This window comes from Haemaphysalis longicornis, unplaced genomic scaffold, assembly GCF_048455015.1.
Source record: "Haemaphysalis longicornis isolate Haplotype H1 unplaced genomic scaffold, Haemaphysalis longicornis Haplotype H1 scaffold_6, whole genome shotgun sequence".
Lineage (NCBI taxonomy): Eukaryota > Metazoa > Arthropoda > Arachnida > Ixodida > Ixodidae > Haemaphysalis > Haemaphysalis longicornis.
This window is the reverse complement of record NW_027526407.1, coordinates 87,411,970-87,431,352: the sequence shown is the minus strand read 5'-3', so window position 1 is coordinate 87,431,352 and position 19,383 is coordinate 87,411,970. Positions and strand designations below refer to the sequence as shown.

Below are 19,383 nucleotides of genomic sequence, written 5' to 3'. Positions count from 1 at the left end.
TGTATTTATTGTGTCAAAATATTGTTCTCAGCGGGTAAAATTATTCCCGCACCCAAACATAAAGCGCACATATATTTTAAATTGAAAGCACAAAGTCTAATAGCAGTTTATTAATGCTCTTTTGGCCCAGAGATGTTTAATGGTTCCTTCTTGAACCAGATTGTTGAGAACTTTAATTTGTGCTGTCATGGCTAGTGGTTTGGGATTTTTTAAATATAAACTTCTTGATTCACAATATTCTGATATGCTGGTCAGATGGCTAAATAAAGGGACAGTTCTTGGACCAGAATGTTGAGAACTTGTGATATCATAGCTAGCGGTTTGGGATGTTTTGAATATAAACTTCTTGATTCACAATACTCTATATTCTGGTCAGATGGCTAAATAAAGGGACAGACAGACAGATACAGACAGACAGACAGACAGACAGACAGACAGACAGACAGACAGACAGACAGACAGACAGACAGACAGACAGACAGACAGACAGACAGACAGACAGACATACAGACAGACAGACAGACAGACAGACAGGCAGACAGGCAGGCAGACAGACAGACAGACAGCTTCCGGGTATAGGTACCCCAATAAAGACTATATTCTTCAACAACAAACCTTCTTATTCTGCTCTTGCTGCTAAGGCAGCAGCACGCAGCATTTTTACACCCTTTGTGAAATCACGGCTTGACACCAGAAAACCACACAAAGTCATATTTACAACGTCAAAGTGAAAGTATGTGAGCTTTATTTGAACTTGAATCATGTATTAATCGAGGCACATGCACGTAAGGTCACTTGTGTATAGGTATAACGCGACGTCATGCCAAATGTAAGAATGTACTGTGTACATATAGCACAAGAATTTTGACAATGGTTCGAAAACTCAAAATAACTCCATTAAAAACCTTAGCCGTTTGATACAGGTTGGTAATGTACGGTACAACATTTTACATCTAAGAATAAAATCTGCCGGCTAATAAAAAGTTGCGCCGTCTGCTCCGTCAAATGCACAGAAAGCTGAAAGCTTAAATATTACGCCAAAAATATACCAAAAGCTTTTGCAAAGAACGTTCCGCACTGCTGTGAAGTTACCGTAAAAGGTTCATACTTACCCTGGACTTTTCCTGATTAAATAAAAACAGGAAGACAAAAAATAGGTACTGTTCCACCAAATGGACTCGCCATAATTCAAACTTTCTTTCACGGAATTTCGCCGCTATTGTTTACCTAATAATCTGTTTATTCTTTATATAGTTGTTTATCATGTATTCTTTTTGGTTGGGTTCAATGCGCACAGTTATGTACAGTGTATTGCTGGGAGAGCTGCGCCCACGTGTGAAATTGCGAGTCGTTTCAGTGAAGGGTTCATGAAAGGCAGAGCTAGAGCAGGGCCTGTGACGGCTTGTTCGGTACTGTAGCACACAAGCGGCATCGAACGCCTTCACCTGCAGCGACACACTGAATATCATGGGCGGTGCCTAGCAACGGGGTTTGTTGCTTCATAATTTCTTGCTTCATGGTTTGTTGCTTTATAGTTTGTTGCTTCATTGTTTGTTGCTTCAACGGGGATTGTTGATTCCCTTCATAGCTTTCAGCGCGAGCCTTAACGACCCAAAAAAATGCTGTCGCAAGAAACTATCTGCCTGAGCTGCCGCCAGCGCTTGCCGATGGGTTGAAACACGAGAGTGTTCATTTTTCGATTGAACAATCCGTCTATCAACTTTCTCTGTACGTACTTGAAGACAATCTACTAAACGTGGATATGCAAGATCAAGCCTGAAACACCGCAAAATATGTCTGCGCAGACACCAATTCCAGGTTACGTACTAACACCACAGTCACAATACAACGCCCACACATCAAAATGCTCACAAGTTCCAATCTTCCAAATCCGTTACTTTTCAAACACCTCCATCCTGCTAGCATGCTCATTGTGGATGAAAATTAGTTTTTAAGCCAAACAAGCAAAAGTCCTTGCCAGCACAAAATTTTTTTCGGATCGGTAAATTTCGGCCATTTTCTCTTATTGAAACAAAATACATTCCCCACTCTTTTGTTGATACATTCATGACAAATTTTATTAGAAGAATATACAGCTTGTTTTCTAAAGAAATAAAACTCTCATATAAGACACAAAGTAAGCCTGATACCTGCATATGCGGAACTTCGTAGGATAAAGCAGTTACAAATTTAGAGTGCCTCTCAGTTCTTTGGATGCTTCAGAGAATTTCGCTGAATTACTATGCGCGATGACGAAAAATTTAGAGGCAGCCTAAAAATTCACAACCGCTCTCGGTTTGTCACATGTGTCGCATAATTTTCCTGGTTTGCTATGCGTGCGAAACAATTGGTACAGTTGGTACACCAATGTAAATTCATTAAAAACTCCAGGAAACGAATGGTATATTCAGGGGTGGCATTTACAGAACTTAAGTGGGAACAAGACATTGGTAAATCTTACTCACCAAAAAGAAGGCCGCTACGTAAATTCATACAACAAATTCGCAGGTGTCGCATATGTGAAAGCGGCGAAAGGTTAACAAAGCAAACTCGGGAATTTGGATTCAGTGTTTTCTGATATCGCGTACAATTTAGCGGGGATTATTACACGGCATGAAGTTATTTTATTATGCGTAATTCTTGAAAAACATCTGACCCATGGTTAAATGAACAACTGAAAAAGGCTTAGAAAAAAATCCCTTTTTAGGCAAAACACACTCGCAATGATGCTTGTCATACAACTAAAAATTCAACAGACTATTCGAGTTAAACACATGCGAAATAGCATATAAGCAGATTGAAACAAATAGGCTCACAAATGTTGGTAAGGTGAAATTAAACCACTGGCTTCACTGCTGGCTGGCTGTATGTTTACTATTGATGGTAATTCGGAAATTCGAAATTTTCGGCTACCGTGAGCATTCTATGAATGTTGCCTCAAGGAGACATATCTGAAAAACGACATTTGTCTTACAAAATAACGTAAACCATTATTTTGTGTACAGTTCCTGCAGCGATTTATATCTAGGGACACTGTTTCAGGCTTCCCGCTTGTTATGCTTGCCTTTTTTGTCTACCTCCCTCAAACGCTGCACTAACAGTGGGCATGAAAAGAGAAACAATCAAAAGTAAATACCAACACTAAACTAGCAACCTTAATGTGCCTGTCTTTTAACACCCCTTACTGGACGTTCTCTTTAAACATACACACACCGAAGGATATAATCGGACAAGTGATCTATTTTGCTTTGTCTGTTATTATTACTCCAGAGTAACATATATCGAATGCGTCAAGTAATACCCAACTAATAAATGCGTCAATGCATTGTAAAGCTCAATTGCAGCCTAGGAATTTTAAAGGGCTGTAACATACGCATCAAACAATAAATTCTACCTGCATAAAAACGAAATTTGTTTAACGAGACACTAATGTCGCGTTGAAACAGGGATAAAACGGAAGAATGACGAAAACGTTCAGTCACAAAAATCACCCTATAGCAATCGAAATTCATAACGTGAAGGACGGTGAGGTGATTCTTGAGTCTTTTTTCACACGATGACCGCAAAGCAGATGCGACCAAAACCTCACTGGAAACTGCCGTAGTAACAAGCTGAAAAACATGCCTTCACTCTGCTTGCTCTCAAATCTTGCACGAAGTCCATTGCTTCTCGAAAATACAATGCACCGATTCAGGTGGCATTCATCGTAGAGGTGTTCCCATACAGTGGCGATTACCTCCTGCGGGGATACGTGGTCTTCACTCAAAAAAGACAAACCGTTCTTGTTTCCTTGCCGGTATAAAAGGCGGGGACGGTGTCTTCAAGCAGCGATGATTCCACGACACCACCTGTAGAAGTTGCTGCTAGAGTAAGAAAAAAAAAGTACATCATTATGCTCTTTCGTGACGTGTCGTGTATGTACAAAATATTGGAAAATAACAAAATTGTGCCGAGTGTTTTCAGAAGTGTGAAAATTTGGAGAATAGAAACAGCAAGAAATGTTTGGAATTGCGAGAGCAGAACATCACAAGAGAAAGAAAAGAAAGGCACAGTAATAAGCACTAATGAAATGACAAGCTAGTAGGAGAGACTAAGCAAATAAAGCCAACAGTCACGAACAGCAATGAGAGAATAGGTTGACCCCGACAAGTCCTTACTGCTTACAACAAACTATATGAAATCTCTGTGATCTTGTCCGGCAGTGCCCAAAATTACCTGGATAATTCAGAATTTCACTGCCATCTCTCGATTCTTCCAGCCTGCAATCCACATACGGTAGATATAAAGAGACTCAGCCTCAGACTTGTTTTACTGAACGTGGTATGGCACGAGCGGTACAGTGTGTGCCTACTCATTCAGCCGGTTCGGCTTTCACCCTCACCTCCTTTTGACGCCTCGAGTCCCTTATGCTAGTCTGCGGTGCCATCCTCCGCTCTCTAAGGCGACCATTGGCAACCACGTCCTATACTATCTACCCACCACGTCTGTTGTCGAGAGCTATCCTAGCCAATAAATGGTGCAACAGAAACTTTCCGGGTTGAAATTGAGAATACTGGGATGGTAGAGATAAAAAAAGCAGATTATTTCCTGATTCTGGCGGGATTCTAATGCAAAACTTTCGGACAGACTTGAAGAAAACGAAACAAATGAACTACTTGTATTCATACCCTAATTGCTGTTCTAGACATTTACATTGTCATCATCAGCCTTTTATGCCAACTGTCGGACAGAGGACTCTTAGAAAGGTATGTAGCCACTGCCATTGAGGGTTTAATCAGTTCTCTTGTTCCCAAAGTTGTTGTTTTGGAAGAGCATAGAGCCTTTTCTTACAGACAGGCGTACGGGCAGGTGGATGGAAAGACTTTTGGCATGGAAATTCTGCCTGCCATGAGGGATAATCATACACAGATCACAATTTATTCCCCACTGTGAAAACAGCCCATTACAGATCGGGGATAAAAACAAAGTCCGGAGTTTTGTGTAGCTGCTGCCCACGTTTAACCAGAGAGCTGCAACAATGAGAAATATGTTTTGCTAAATGTGTTCAGCAAATTACAGTAAGAATAAATTAAACGCTTCGCAAAAACTGTACACACAGCCACAAAAATCGAAGCGTGTGGTGTAGGGCCACCAAATATCTTCAAAATGCTCGATTTGCACAAACTGCTGATGCCATCCTTGGATATTGTAAATGAGCCATTAGATAAGTAAACTCCAGGGGAAATTAATTGACGCTTTCTGCAATTAATGTCAGAATTCTTCATTGTCGGCATAACATTATGAACGTGCGAACGTATGTACAGACTTTCAGTAGAAGTCATGCCTGCGAGCACGTTGTCACGAAATGTCGCTTCATAACAGCGTGTCTGTTCTCGTATAGAAAGACTAGGATAAATTACGGACGTGCAAGCATGTATAATATCATGTGTAGGAAACGTTCTGTCTGCCACAATTCATACACTTTTGTCTACCAAGCAGTCACAGTGGTAATCACACTTTCATGAGTTGCAACTTTGTAAGTCTCATCCGCCAGAATCATAGAAATAATGTGAATGCAATGCCAGAAACAATCAGTGCTGGTTTGGTTGTGCTTCGAGTATCTGTAAATAAATGTTGATTTAGTGGCAACAGGTGCTTTTTAAAAGGAACAGTATTACCGTCACGTTTACAGAGAAAACCGTTTTAAGGTGCCGATTATTCAAAAGCAAACCATAATCGTAAAACAGCGGCGCCTCCTGAGTTACTGTGCTAACTGCGTTTGTGATGCCGACGAAGGAAAACCGACGAAAGTAACTACTCTAAGAACCCATTGGGTAGCGCAAAGAAACGCGAAAAAAAAACGCAGGACAGGCGCTACAGGTAGCGCCTCTCCTATGTCCTCTTCATTGTGTGTGTTTCGTTGCGCTACTCAATATGTTCTTAGACTAATACCAACACACCCAACAACAAATCCTCCTGGAAGTAACTAATCATCAGCGTTAAGGGATTTTCACGATTTTGCGACTATATTTAGAAATAAGGAATTTATAGGAGCTGTGTTATACGTTTTGTTGCGGTACTCTAGAATTAAAGCATCAATAGAATGTTTTACACAGTAAAAAAGTTACCGTTAACTAAATTCACAAGAATATTTGAATGGTTAGCTCTAATTGTGAGCTAGACGTTTCGTGACAGCGGATAGCGCAGACAAATTATTTTGCTATAATACTGGTTCGCACTATCTCGCTTGCATCTGCGCCAATTTCTTGGGGCTCCAGCTTTGTGCTATTCCAAAAAAGAAGAAGTAACTGTTTTATACCTGGCTGGGGCAAGAGTTCAGTCTCTGGCCGACGCCAAAGTTGGATTCTGAGGTCGATTTCGCAACGGAAAATCGATAACAACTACGGTGTAACTCTTCTGAATGGGCTTTCGGTATGTTTCCTTCGAGACGAAGACAGCGGCAAGGACGAGGTTTCTTGGCCCCTGCGGTCCCAGATAAGGAACCACAGCCGCTGCGTCCATCTTTCCGATATCACGTGTCGTGTGCTCGTTTTTGTTGTCGCACGGCATGTCCGTTAGCTTTCAGCGAGCTCGCATTAGTGGTAGTCGGTGGTATGCTGGAGTCATCAGTTCGCAGTCCACGGAACAGTGAACTGAAGGTGCTCCACTTGCTCGACAGGTACTGCTTCATCATTCGCCTGAAGATTCGGCTGCCAAGGTTGTAGAGGAGAAAGTTCACCGCAAAGTTGGTGTAGTAGAGGAGCATGAAATACCGCTGCAGGAGCAGAACATGGTCAGGAATAGGGTCGTCGCGGACAGAGAGGACGAATACGTGTATTCGCACGACGTAGCTGGGAAGGTTGAGTATAATGAAGACGGTGCAGACGAGGAACAGCATTCGGTTCACGCCAATCTGGCTCGGGTGCATCAGCAGCCGTGTTGGAGCACTGTACTGGGCCTGAACACCTGTACTGCCAGAGAGCATGGTGGGCAAAGTCTTGATGCTTTCCGTTTGGCTGCAGCTACTCGAACCCGTGGTGTTATCTGCAAACCAAGAAATGAGTGGTTGGGGCAAAGCACTTCGTTGCTGTGGCCACAACGATATAAACAAACGATGGGGTTACAGTTCAAAGTTCTCCGGATAAATACCGACTAGGCGGGAGCAGTTTTGTACCTCTGGTTGGAATTTTGGCCTTGTGTTCATTGTATTCGCAGTGGTAAGCGTATATTTCTATCTGTTTGAAGGTGATACGGCAAGACTGCAGATAAATGGTGATATATTACAACTACAGAAAATCCAGTCCTGCAGGGCACCTTTGACCTGTTGTTGCGACGGAACATTTTTGAGAAAAAAATTAGTCGACGTAAAACGTTTATCTTAAAGAAAACATTTTTAGACCTGCACGAAGTGTCACAGCCTCCACAATTCGACTGAAGTACCTTCATATTACGTGCATCATTCGCGCGTATTTTTCTTTTATTTGAACCTGTTTACGCGAGCTATGAAAGTGAAAACACATAAAATTTGAAGAAAACAGTTGGCCTATTCTTGCTATAAGAAATATCGTAACGTTATTCGTAACCGAATGCAGTTATCGTAACCGTAACCGAATGCAGTTGTGCGCACAGGAGGATGTGAGTTTCTATTTGGTTATGTTGTTTTTGGGCGTCTTCCTGACAACGCTCTACAAACACTCTTCGCCATTAATCTTTTGTGTGGATTGTAATTTATCTCGCCTCACTTAAACGCAAATATTAGAACAGATTATAACAGTGCGGTTATTTTTTGGGGGTAGTCGCATAAAGACACGTATTACATTCGACTTGTGTGATATGCTTATTTATATTTCCAGAATAATTTTTTTTATTTCGTGCAGGTTTACGCCCTCCGTCACGGCTGTGTGACGTTAAAACAAGCGAAGACAGAACCCCCAAGGTCTGTCCTGCTATTTTATTTTTGTAAAACCATTTCGTGCCTAAAATCTTCTGCGGAGTTACGTGTTCCCTTAGCGTTCTTAACTCTATGTCCTTGTTGACGAGTGCTGCCAATAATGGCGTTTAACTTGAACATACTTCGCATTTACGCAGTTACATGAAAGGCAAGTGGATGGTATAAGTGGCTTTTCGCAAAATAAAAAACGCGTGACGTAGTATCACGGCTGACGCCTTACTCAATCTCTCCCCACTAAGTCACAAACTTAATCCTAATAAAATTGCAAGCTATAGAGAATTAAATTACCTTTAAAGGGAGATACGACTTTGTAAAAGAAATTCATTCTAAACATTCAGAATAATTTTGGTTTATATGGCTAACACGCTTGTTTGTCTTATTCTTCTACAAAAATGATAGCTAGTATTTTGTACGCAGTGACTATCTATCGCTGAAATTTTCTACAGAATATTATAAAAACACAAATAGTTTTAGTTTTTCCGAAATAGCATCGCCTTAGTCTTGTTGGTGTTCACTTTAAAGGCATTGTGCTTGCTCTATTTACTTAGTTGGGCCACGGCTGAAAGTGATGCATCACAAAAGAGTAATATGTTGTCGTCGGTATATATTATGCACTTTCTAGCTCTGTCTATATTATGATTTCATTTTTGTATAAGTTGAAGAGTACCGGATTATCAATACTGTTCTGAAGAACGCCAGATATTGAAGGCCTATTCTTCTGATGAATGGCCATTAGGGCGGACATATTGAACGATAAGACTCGAGCAACGCTAATCCATTACCACGGATATCACACAGCTCTGTCTTCAACAATTGCGTGCGATTTAGGTAATCAAATTGTTTTGTGTAGACTATATATAATATATATAAATATATATATATATTTATATATATCCTGGGAGTCAACTTTTTATCTTGAAACAATTTTAAAGTGCATTTCTTGTGTTCCAGAAGGGCTAAGGCTGGTGAACCGTTTTTTCGAAAACCAAACTGAGCTGAACTAACTGAACTAAACACAGTATGTTTTAATTTTCCTGAAATTACTATTTTAGCAAGCCTGAAATTTTCCAGTCCTTTTAAGAAAAACAGATACTTATACGCGTCTGTAGTTCCCCATGTCGTTCTTACTCCATTTTTGTGATTAGACTCTACTTTTGTATTTGCATTAACTTTGCAAAGATTCCTTCTAAACCAAAGCGTGGCACCGATGAGCCAAGTGAGCTTGCCACTAAGCCTTAACGCTCAGAAATGCTCGCAATTGAGATGCACATACACTTATGCAAACTACTGCAATCTAAGGCTTCACGCATGCACACAATTTGAGTACACACAAAGACTCAAGAATGCACACGGGTGCAACCTTGGGTCTAAAGTGCACTGTGAAGTGCACATACTGACCCATGTTTCCAGGTGTGACCATTTGCACACTATTGGCCCTCTGCAGCCTCCTGCGAGCATTGAACAAGTAGAGAGCTCGGCCAATCATGAAGTTCATGATGACGATGAGAATGAATGGCACGATGAGGGTCACCACGGTGTCTGTGATGTTTATGTAGTGCAGGAGCCTGATAATAAAAATAAAAAAATAGGTTTGTCAGTAATACATGTATCATGGCATTTTTACATCAAGCATTTTTTTAGTGTGTTGCACACTCATGCCCACCCTCCGCTTTTAGAAATAATAAATACGCAAAATAGTTTTGCTACGTGCATGTTAAGATCTAGACCTAGAGGCATTTGCCACCATCTTAAACATAACAATAATTGCTGGATTCACAAAATGTCGATGAGCATAAATGCTTAAGGAATAACACTATTGGACCCCCCCCCCTACCCTCTAAGTTAAAAGTTATGCCAAAACAATCCCTGCCACTCAAAATTAAACACGCGCTTCATGAAATCTTGTCGTACACTTGGGAAAGCAACGTGGCTTCTAGCAAAATGTAAAAGGGTTTAGAGTTGGGCGACTCGGTAATGCTGCATCTCGAAAAACAAACTGCGCGCAAAGTAACGGGGACAAGAACACATGAAGATGGCACAAGCGCAGTGCCGTCTTCACGTGTTCTTGTCCCCGTTAATTTGCACACAGTTTGTTTTTCGAGATGCTAGTGAAGTACACAGTTAAAACACACCGAATGTTTCTTCTGCTTATTTTGAGGGTGACGCTTTGCCGGGCTAATCGATACCGTGCCATCGCAACCTGACATTTACGTGTTTTAAGCGTATCATAGCACCGGCAAAACCTTAAATATTTCAGCGCCCCGATAAATGCAGGGTACAAGATGGAAATGAAACGTAAATTGCCATAAAGAAGAAAACTGTCTCGAGCAGTATTTGATACGACGCAGCATCTCTTGAAAAAATAGGTTGTTTTGCATACAGCGTTTTTCAATCAATCAAAATATTTTCCATTTTTACTGATTTTGTGTTACTCGCGAGATGTCTTAACAACTGTCATCGCGTACCCAATATAGGTTATGGCGGAATGGCACGACCCGGAATACTCCAAATCATGGTTATTGATAAACCATGCGTGAAAAAGCCTACACGTTGGTTATGCCAGGTAGTTTGACGATAACAACCAACCAATAGTACTTTTGCATTCGTCAATTCCACATAAGCCCCGACTGATTGTGGGGGATCAGTAAACATGAAATTTCCCGCTTTATCGCTGAAAATTTCGCGTTCAGAAGTATGGAACCTTGACTCGACTTGGATATTACCTCCGTGATATATTTTGAAGAAATTTAAACAGTTTAAACAGTTAAATTTAAACAAAAGGTACCTGCAATGGGTTTAAAGCGGATGAGTATTATGGCCCTGGAACCTACCATATGTGCGTCCCAAGCTTGAAACTGCCAGAAAGTTTTTTACCCTTATTATAAGCAATAAGAAAACAGTTTGTAGATTGTTCAAGAACTTTCAGGAATTATTCCTCAATAATTTACGATAAGAGGGAAAGCTGCACATTCGGTACAAGCAATACGAAAATGCGAAGTAAATTTGCAGATTCCAAGCGAATAATTACGACCGCGCATAAATCTGCAAGACAGTTTATTTGACTCAAACAGAATCTACACTGCGCGAAACAACAAACCTAAAAAGTGCATTCCATGGACGTATTCTAAAATCGTTCAGTGGAAAGCCGCCTTACATGCACATAGACATGGAAACAATCGCTAACATGCTAAGTTACATCTACTAAGTTAAGATGCTAAGTTTAGGAAACTAAGATAATAAATTAAGGAAATGATCGCTAAGTTACTAAGTTAACAAATTGACTAGTATGCGCCATGAAAAGAAGAATAAAAATGCAGCTAAAAGAACTCAAATGAAGCACACGTGTTTTAAGTGCAATCCTTATGGAACATAAAGCATAAGCAGTTCTCAAGAACTACTATGCATAAATAAAAAAAAGCGCTGTGTCAATTGGTCTTGTTCTGTTCAGGGGGCAAGCACGATTCTTTAGATATCTTTTTATTGTTGATAAGCACCTAGTTCTGTAATTTGTGCTCAGAACTGTTGCTTCTGAAATCCTTTAAATATTTAGCTTTCGATTAGAATATCTGGCGGAGAAATGCTTCAGGAATAAACTTAATCGCTGCAATGTGGCAACTGTACATTCGCCTCACGAGGTATTTTTGTGCTTCGGCAAATTCTTGCTGTTTTGCCTGAACAAGTGATGATGGAAATACAACTGCATCAGGTCTCCGAAAAAGCAGAGCGCCGACAGTACACCGACAGTGACAGGACGCTTACTTCCGGGAGGAAATCAGATGAATCTATTGACGGTGCTGCGAAGCAACAATATTTCCCAGCAAAGCAATCCTTAGCTCCACAGGTGAGTTGCATAATAACTGCCACCCCGAGCTCACCTGCTCAAGATGCCGGAAGAAAAAATAGGCTGCCGGGCTATTGCAACCAGCTTTTGTTGTGTTACTTGATTTGTTTCTGGCCAAATAGGTTTTAGTGCGTGTACAGGTGTGGCAAATATTTAAGAAAATGCAGGCACTCCAAACGTTGTAATTGCTTCTAAATTAATTGCAATGCTAGGGTCCAAGCATGAAGGGAGTAGGGAGCTTGTGAATTTATGTGGAATTTCTTACATAACACAAGATGCGAGTTTCTAAAATGCGGCGGCGCTTTTGATACTCACGCAAAAGATACTAAAGCAAATACAGACTAAGCAGCCAGAACGGGAATCTCGTGGCGACAAAGGTACTCATTTGCTGGCCTTGTCTTCACTTATTCATGTTTTAATGACATCTGCAGAAATTACTAAAAAGGCCTAGTGAAACCTAAGCTTTTATACGTGCCCTGAATGCAAAGCTGGAGTGTAGAGCGCTTAAACTTTGCCTGGCAGAACAATCACACCGAAGTCTACAAAACACAATGATGGGAAACCAATAACTGATTTATTAACGCAGATTGAACGTATATACACGTGCCTGTATGAAAAAAAATGTACAAAACACGTGCACAAGTTTGTGAAATGTGAACAAGGCGCTGTCTACAAAACTCCCCTTCAGGGTGACAAATCATACATCGGCCAGACTGGTCGCTGCCTCAATAAAGGGCTCTCTGAACACAAGTACGCGTGCCCGTTGATAACGGGCACGCCAAGCAACTTAGCACAGCACTTTGCAAGATCTGAATGCACGCCGGAGTACCAAAAACGTCGGTGACCCTGAGGTCAAGGATAAAGATGCAGCGCGAGATATGGGAAACCTACTGTATGGTGTATGGAAAAGAAGGAGAATATGCCAGCGCCCTATTAATCACCCTATTAAAAAAGGAAATAGACACCTTTTCGCAGTACGAACTGAGCATACGTTCCATATAAACCCTGTACAGTTATCACATATATTCAAGGTTGTTTTTTGTACATTTTTTATACCGGCACGTATATATATGTTCAATCTGCGTTGCTAAATCAGTTGTTAGTTGCGCTTTGTCCTGTTTTCTTGTCTTCCACGTCCTTGGTCTGCTAGTCAAAGTTTAGGCGCTCTCCAATCCAGCTATGCAGCACCAACTAGCGCCTACAGATAACCCTGTTAACAAAATGCAAAAGCAATCTGGCTTGTCTTGACGAAAGTTATCATACCTGATTGCTGCTACATCGTGTTAGCGTCTCTTACACCGCTTTTATCGTTTTTCAAGTGCGACCTACTTTGGCAGGCACGCTGGCGACAAACGGTAGTCTAGCGTTCCACAAATTGCTCGCATCCACCAATTCTACTCACGCGATGTCACGTTTACCTTCCATGCGTAAGAACATGCATAGTAAGCTAAATCGTGTATCTGGCATGCTGCAATCTGAAAAAGCGTGGAGGCAACGCACTTGCATTCTACTGTGGCGATCATTGTTCAGTTGCCATGGTGGCTCAGTTGTTCTCGTTTGCTCAATGCAGTGGCGGACACATCACTACCCGACCAACACAACAACAATGCCATTTTTTGCACAATGGGGAAGCAGCCTTTTGCCTTAACAGCAAAAAAAGAGAAAAACTGGATCTCACGTTTCAAATTCAGCCTTGTGATGGCAGCCGGCTTCGCCATCTTCATCGACAATGACGTCCGTGAGCACAAGCAAGTAGGAGTTGACAAGAAGTGACGTCAGAGCTGTGGCAGTGACTGTGACCCTAGCTCGGCCCCGGGTGCTTAGCTGTAGCCGCCTGAGCGGGCACTTGACGGCCAGACATCGCTCCGCAGTGAAGGTCACTGTCAGCCAGACGGACCAGAAGCTGAACACCGAAGAGAAGTAGACGATGCCTTGGCATAAACCTCGCTTATTGAGCACCTGCACAAGCATGGCGGAACAAAACAAACGAGACAGTTTCAAGGCTGGCTCTTCGTTTGTATAAGTTTGTTGGGGCACTGAATTGCAACGCACGAGCCGGCATGTTCGTGCGTGGACGCAGAGACTTGCTCGGCGAATATACAGCATCCTGTTTTACACTTCCCCATCATAAACGCCAGGCGAATGAACGAAAACAGTTATTCCGCAGCTGTTCTTGTTCTACTCATGCATTGGGTAGCGAATTGCATACGCCCAAGACACGTCGCCTTACGCCTACAGAGATTCTTAATTTTTGTGTAATGGAACCATAGCATCGCACCCACGTCCAGTCTTCCAAGGCTAGATGAGGCGTAGATAGGTTTCGTGGAAGACATAGACGAGGAAAGTACTGAGAAGACAAAGCTTCATAAAAAGAAGAGAAATTTGAATTATGACGGATGTTAGTCAGAGAGACACGGTGTGAAAAACATTATGCACATAATGCTTAAAAGCTGGGTATAGCAGCTGGACAGAGAGGTCAGACACAAGTAAATTGAGGCTATTTGAGCTACTGAAGATTTACAGATGACCTTGTCCACTTCCCAGACATTAGAACTGAAAACAAAAATGCTTCCGAAAACATATTTCAAAAGCCTTCTCGGAGATTTAATTTTAAGCAGGAGTAAAACAAAGGAAATGTAATGAACGTCCAGGGTGCGTCCCTTTGGTTTAGAGTAATCAAACACTAGCAGATGGAGCAAGTACATTGTTAAACGAATTGGAGGTCGGAATACAAACAAAGAACAAAAAATGAAGCGAAAAGTTATTAGGGGCTGAGAAAAAGTCGGAAAACACTCTGAAGTATTGCAGGCTTAGCTACCTTTGTCAGTCGAAAGATAGGTATAAAAGTCTTGCGTGCTCATGGAGATAAGTTCTGCGACTGGACTTTGCACCCCACGTTAAGTGACATCTTACGTTCGCTTACCAAAGCGTACATACAGGAGTGATTGGATTAACCCTTAGAGATGGCTAAATATGAAGGAAGCTCACAATAACGATCAAGACGTGATTGAGAAGCTGTACGCAACATTCATGACCTTTAGGATGGTTTAATGCCACGAGTGCAGCCGATTTAGTTCATCTTCACCTCTCTAAAAACTTTTACTCCATCTTTCTTGGTATAATGGCGAATAAGAAGCAAATCGAAGAAGCATAACGAGCGAACAGAAGGTGCACTCTTGAACTAGGCGGCCGCAGGTGTAACGTGTACCCAATCACGGGTTCTATGTAGAGCACGCGGCGTGATTTCGCACCGCACAATGACAGCCCAGGGAGTAAGCCGCTGGGCTCTCGTGTACTCCCTAACGGTTGTTTGCTCGAACAAAAAAAAGCGTGATGTTCGCCGTGGAAACAGGGAAGCTTTTTGGTGAGGCCACAAAGAGTCTGATGAATTGGGCAAAATGCCCGGGGTTTTGGCAGATGAATGGCTTTCACGCAGCGGCCTCTGGTAATGTAACTAGGGTCACCACCCCAGTTAATTATTTGGGAACCCTGCTGGAATATTATCGCTATAGTGAGCCTCACCGGGGCTGAGGGGGAGTGAAGGTTGAAGCACTAAGGGAGAAGGCGGAAAAAGTGAAAGCGTGTGCGCAGTCAGTGTCCTCGAGAGCCCACGACTTCTAATATTCTTTGCGGCAAAGCTTTCGTTTGTGATGGAAGTATACTGCATTGTGTATCTTTCAATTTCCTGAAGTAACATCGCCTATTTGCTCTTTTTTTTTTTTGGGGGGGGGGGGGGTGTCAGGTTGGACAGGAACACTAGGACGAATTGGTTTCGGCGAATCCATGACGGCGGGTTATGGCTGACTCAACCATTTAAAACGAAGCTCATAAACTGATTTTGTTGTTTGCGCAATGTACAGGACCCTTTCCTGCTCACTGTGATACAAGTTCGGTTAATCCGTTCTTTGCCGAAATTTGGGGCTTCTTCAAGCTGTATGCCGGGTGGTGTTTGTGAATTTAAAAAGAAGAAGGCTTCTCTTTAAGATTTTCGACAACCCGTATTTCACTGCAGTACCTGGACAGCGTAACCAGAAATATTTACATAAGGATCTATGTGACGTAACCTTCCTCGCGGCCCTGTGGAGACCTCTATACTGTAATGGTGAGAGCTCTAGACTGTAAAGCTCTATACTGTAATGCGAATTAACCGAATGGAAGTGGGACCTGGGGCAAACTCTTTCTTCTTTAAATTGCACACTGGTACACTTTCAGTCGCAACATGGATGAAAAAAATTACGCCCGCCTCCCCTCGCGGGACCCCTGGTGTGATGCGACGCTGAAGGGGGTTCCATTGGCGTTTCCGTTGGGTCGATTAGTCGAATTGCGTGAAACGCGTAGTGAACGTCCTTTGCGTTTCCATCACATCGTTGGGTTCCCGCGAGGGGAGGTGGGCGTAATTTTCACATTGGACCATGCATACATGCAAATGAAAGTCGTTTAGGCGTTGTTTAGGAGGTACGGTCGCATCAAGCAATCGTCGGGTACAGCAAGAGAGCAAGCGCAAGCGCGGACGACCGTCGACTGAGACTGGGGGGAGCGCCGGAAGCAGAGGAGACCGCGGAGAGAGAGAGTACTGCACATGCGCACAGTGCGCAGCCGTGCGCAGTGCGACGGCAGATGTTGGGAGAGAGTGTTCGCTATCGGAGAGAGGGAAGAGGCAACCGGAGGAGAGACGCAGCTGTACGTACGCGGACGACGGATGCACGCAGGACAGGGCCACCGGCAAGAGATGCTCCTCCCAGCGTCGCATTTAAAAAGGGCGCTGTCAGTGCCAGGCGGAACCGACTGTCCTACTTGTAAACAACCTGAAACTTCAGAGCATGTCATGTTGTATTGTTGGACCGCACTGCTCCTTTGAGATGCCCTCCAAAGGACACTTTGGGAAGGCTTTCCACTCAGCTCACACGGCATGCATTTTTTTGTGCAGTAATAGATAGGGCGGTGTGCCATTGAACAATTTCATGTTGTTAGGCCTGCGCTGTATTTGGCGTTCCCGCGTGGGTTGGGTTCATTGTGATGTAGATGCGCGAACAACACGACAGCATTTTCGGGAAAGTATTGCAGAGTTTCTTGAAGTTCAGAGAGCGAAGAACCCTCCAACAGAATTGTTTTCAAACATCAAGCCATAACGGTGCTTAGGGAATTTTAAAAGTGAATACCGGCAATTGGGCGCATGCGGCATTACTGTTGGTCTTTCTTTGTCACTGTAGCGGGTGTCCGGCGTTACTGTCGAATATCGGCAATAAAGAGCAAAAGATAGCGTAGAAGAGTAGGTCAGACGACTGACTAACTTTGATAATCTACCAGACATAGATTCGAATCCTGCCGGTGGCGGTGATTTCTTCTATTCGTACCCTTATACTGAGTTTTGTTAAATGCCTGAACCAACAAATTGATAAACAGCGTCGCTGTTAAAACGTTTCCTTGTCTAACTGGTGGAAACATCTTATATCAATGTCCGAGAAAGAATTGGAGTGGGGCTGGATACACAATGCGAGGCACTTGGGTGCAGGCCCGTGGGGCAGCGTAGTGGAGTTCCTACCAAGAAACGGTATCAAAACAAAGACTGATAGCTGAATGAAGGAAGGATATATCGAAAACGAGTGGGAAAGAGGGCATTCGGACAGCGAAAAATTAGAGCAGTAACAGTCAATGGAAGAAGCCTTCAACATACGTCTAACAGTTGTTGGAAGGCCTTGCATGGTACCACGCTGCCCCGCTGTCCAGTTTCTCACGTACTCTTTACGCTGCTCCATCTTGTGGGTAACATCGACACCTACGTTCCTCATTCGAATGCAGTGGCGATGATTGAAATGCACCTAAAGCCCTATTGATAGCGGCCGATGCACCCACAGGTGTTACCCTTTTTCTTCGAACTTTTCGTAGACTGATCGACGCTTTATTCTAATCATGCCGATCGCAGTAATAAAATTATAGGCTTCGGCCGCAGCGGCTAATTTGTAAAGTCTACACTGAACAACATGTTAGTTGTTATGGGGCTTTACCTGAATAATATGGTTTCATCAGGGCACTGCGGACTTTAACTACTAGTTTCTTGCAATTATTTTACTGCCACGGCAGATGTGAATGACTTGACTGCTCTTGAAATTTTTCTCCAGTCAATCTATTCTGCGTGTTCTTGCTTTGCGTCAGACTGGGTAGTTTGCGGTGTTAAATTATTGTCGCACCGCATTGTATTTAACGTTGTTTGTGTAGTTCATTGGTTGCCGTTTATACTCGCAATGAGTTCTCTTTACTCCGCGCCGTCCTGAAAACGGGTACAAGCAATGGCTCCACTCAGATTCTTTAACGTGCGAATAATATTGCTTTTGATCTAGTAGAACCGAAAAAATAAACGCTGGAGGGATTTTAAAGGAAACAATGGCTAGTTTTGTATGTAAAGGCTGATATAAAATTGCTTGAAAAAACGGCAAGTTATTCCAATGTACATTATAATATTTGCCACCATACCCGGGAATAGCTTAAAAACAGCAACGGAAGTTGCCGCTGCGCCTAATCACCGCAGCCGGACGTTAGTCCGCGGGGCCCAGGTAGTGCGTTGCTGGGAATGTTTGGATCATGAAACGAGCTGTTTCCGTGATTTGTTTTACTGAGTATGCTTATAAACGACTGTAGCGACGACAAATAAACTCTCTGAGAAAAGGCAAACGATATCACGCATTCATAGCAATCTCCTTTCAAAACGCGCGCACCCGTTGACACACGGGTCCGTCGCTTAGGCGGAGGGATACCGTACATGAGCTATTGCCGTTCTTAACTTGTTCCCGAGTATAGCCACTGCACACTTGGGGGGCGCATAATATATATGTCTTGGTACTAAGGTTATATGAACTCAGAGGGATGTGACAGCTCCCTTCCGTCGAAAAATCCCCCTACTCACCTTGACTCCTTGCTTGTCCAGCCACACGAACCCCATGATGAAGAGATAGCCAAAGTCCGACAGCGCTAACATGCCCAGGTAGAAGCTTGAAGCCCGAACTCTCAAACGAGTGAACAGGAACGTGACGAAAGACAGGCCGTTGCCCACCAGTCCCAGGACGATGAGGAGAGGAATGAAAAAGGTGTACAGCTGCCGTAACACGAAGAGGGCGTGCTCGAAGCTCTCTGAGAACTCTTCTTCGGAAGGGGGTTCCTCCGTCAATGGGCTTTTTTGCGGCCAACCCGTATCTTCTGCTCCGGTCAGGTTCACGACTACGCTTAAAACGGATGACAGCGGAGGCGCAGCTGGAATTTTGTAGGGCTCGTCCGCCATGGCAGCACCGCACGCACTTCAGGCGGGCTAAGGGAGGCGGAGTTCTTTGTGTCCACAATCCGTGGCCTCTTACCTGCGAAAAAAGTGGTAGGAAAGCATTTAGTCTCTAGCATTGTTTACGTGGGAGTCCGGTACACGAAGCTACAATTTCTCCTGAGATTAGAATATACGTAAGCCAATATTGTTTAGCTGAATGTTCATATTTGAGGGAGCCTAGTCAAAGCACCCATTTTCAAATCAAAGTGGCGTTCGACTGTTTTGCTTTTCTGGGCAACTGAAGTAAAACTTGTTTTTTTTTATGACCGAATTTTCCAAGGGGGTCCACACAATAATACCTAT

At 43.0% G+C, this 19,383-nt stretch overlaps 1 protein-coding gene across 1 annotated transcript; it reads right to left on the bottom strand.

Moving 5' to 3' along the window:
* Positions 1-796: 796 nt before the first annotated feature.
* On the bottom strand, positions 797-19,110 carry LOC144141744 (uncharacterized). The gene is made up of 5 exons (XM_077673254.1): positions 18,673-19,110; positions 13,450-13,730; positions 9,329-9,495; positions 6,299-7,023; positions 797-3,863 (listed from the first exon to the last, which is right to left on the bottom strand). The coding sequence occupies exons 1-4, from the start codon at positions 19,042-19,044 to the stop codon at positions 6,512-6,514; spliced, it is 1,332 nt and encodes a 443-aa protein (XP_077529380.1). The 5' UTR covers positions 19,045-19,110; the 3' UTR covers positions 797-3,863; positions 6,299-6,511.
* Positions 19,111-19,383: the final 273 nt, after the last annotated feature.

Bases quoted from the DNA above. Each gene is read 5' to 3' on its own strand.
- LOC144141744 (XM_077673254.1), bottom strand. From the start codon at position 19,044: ATGGCGGACGAGCCCTACAAAATTCCAGCTGCGCCTCCGCTGTCATCC. The intron at 13,731-18,672 runs GTGAGTAGGGGG...ATGCTTGTGCAG, and splicing joins TGGACAAGCAAGGAGTCAAG to GTGCTCAATAAGCGAGGTTT. The intron at 9,496-13,449 runs GTGAGATCCAGT...TTTTATTATCAG, and splicing joins CACAAGGCTGAATTTGAAAC to GCTCCTGCACTACATAAACA.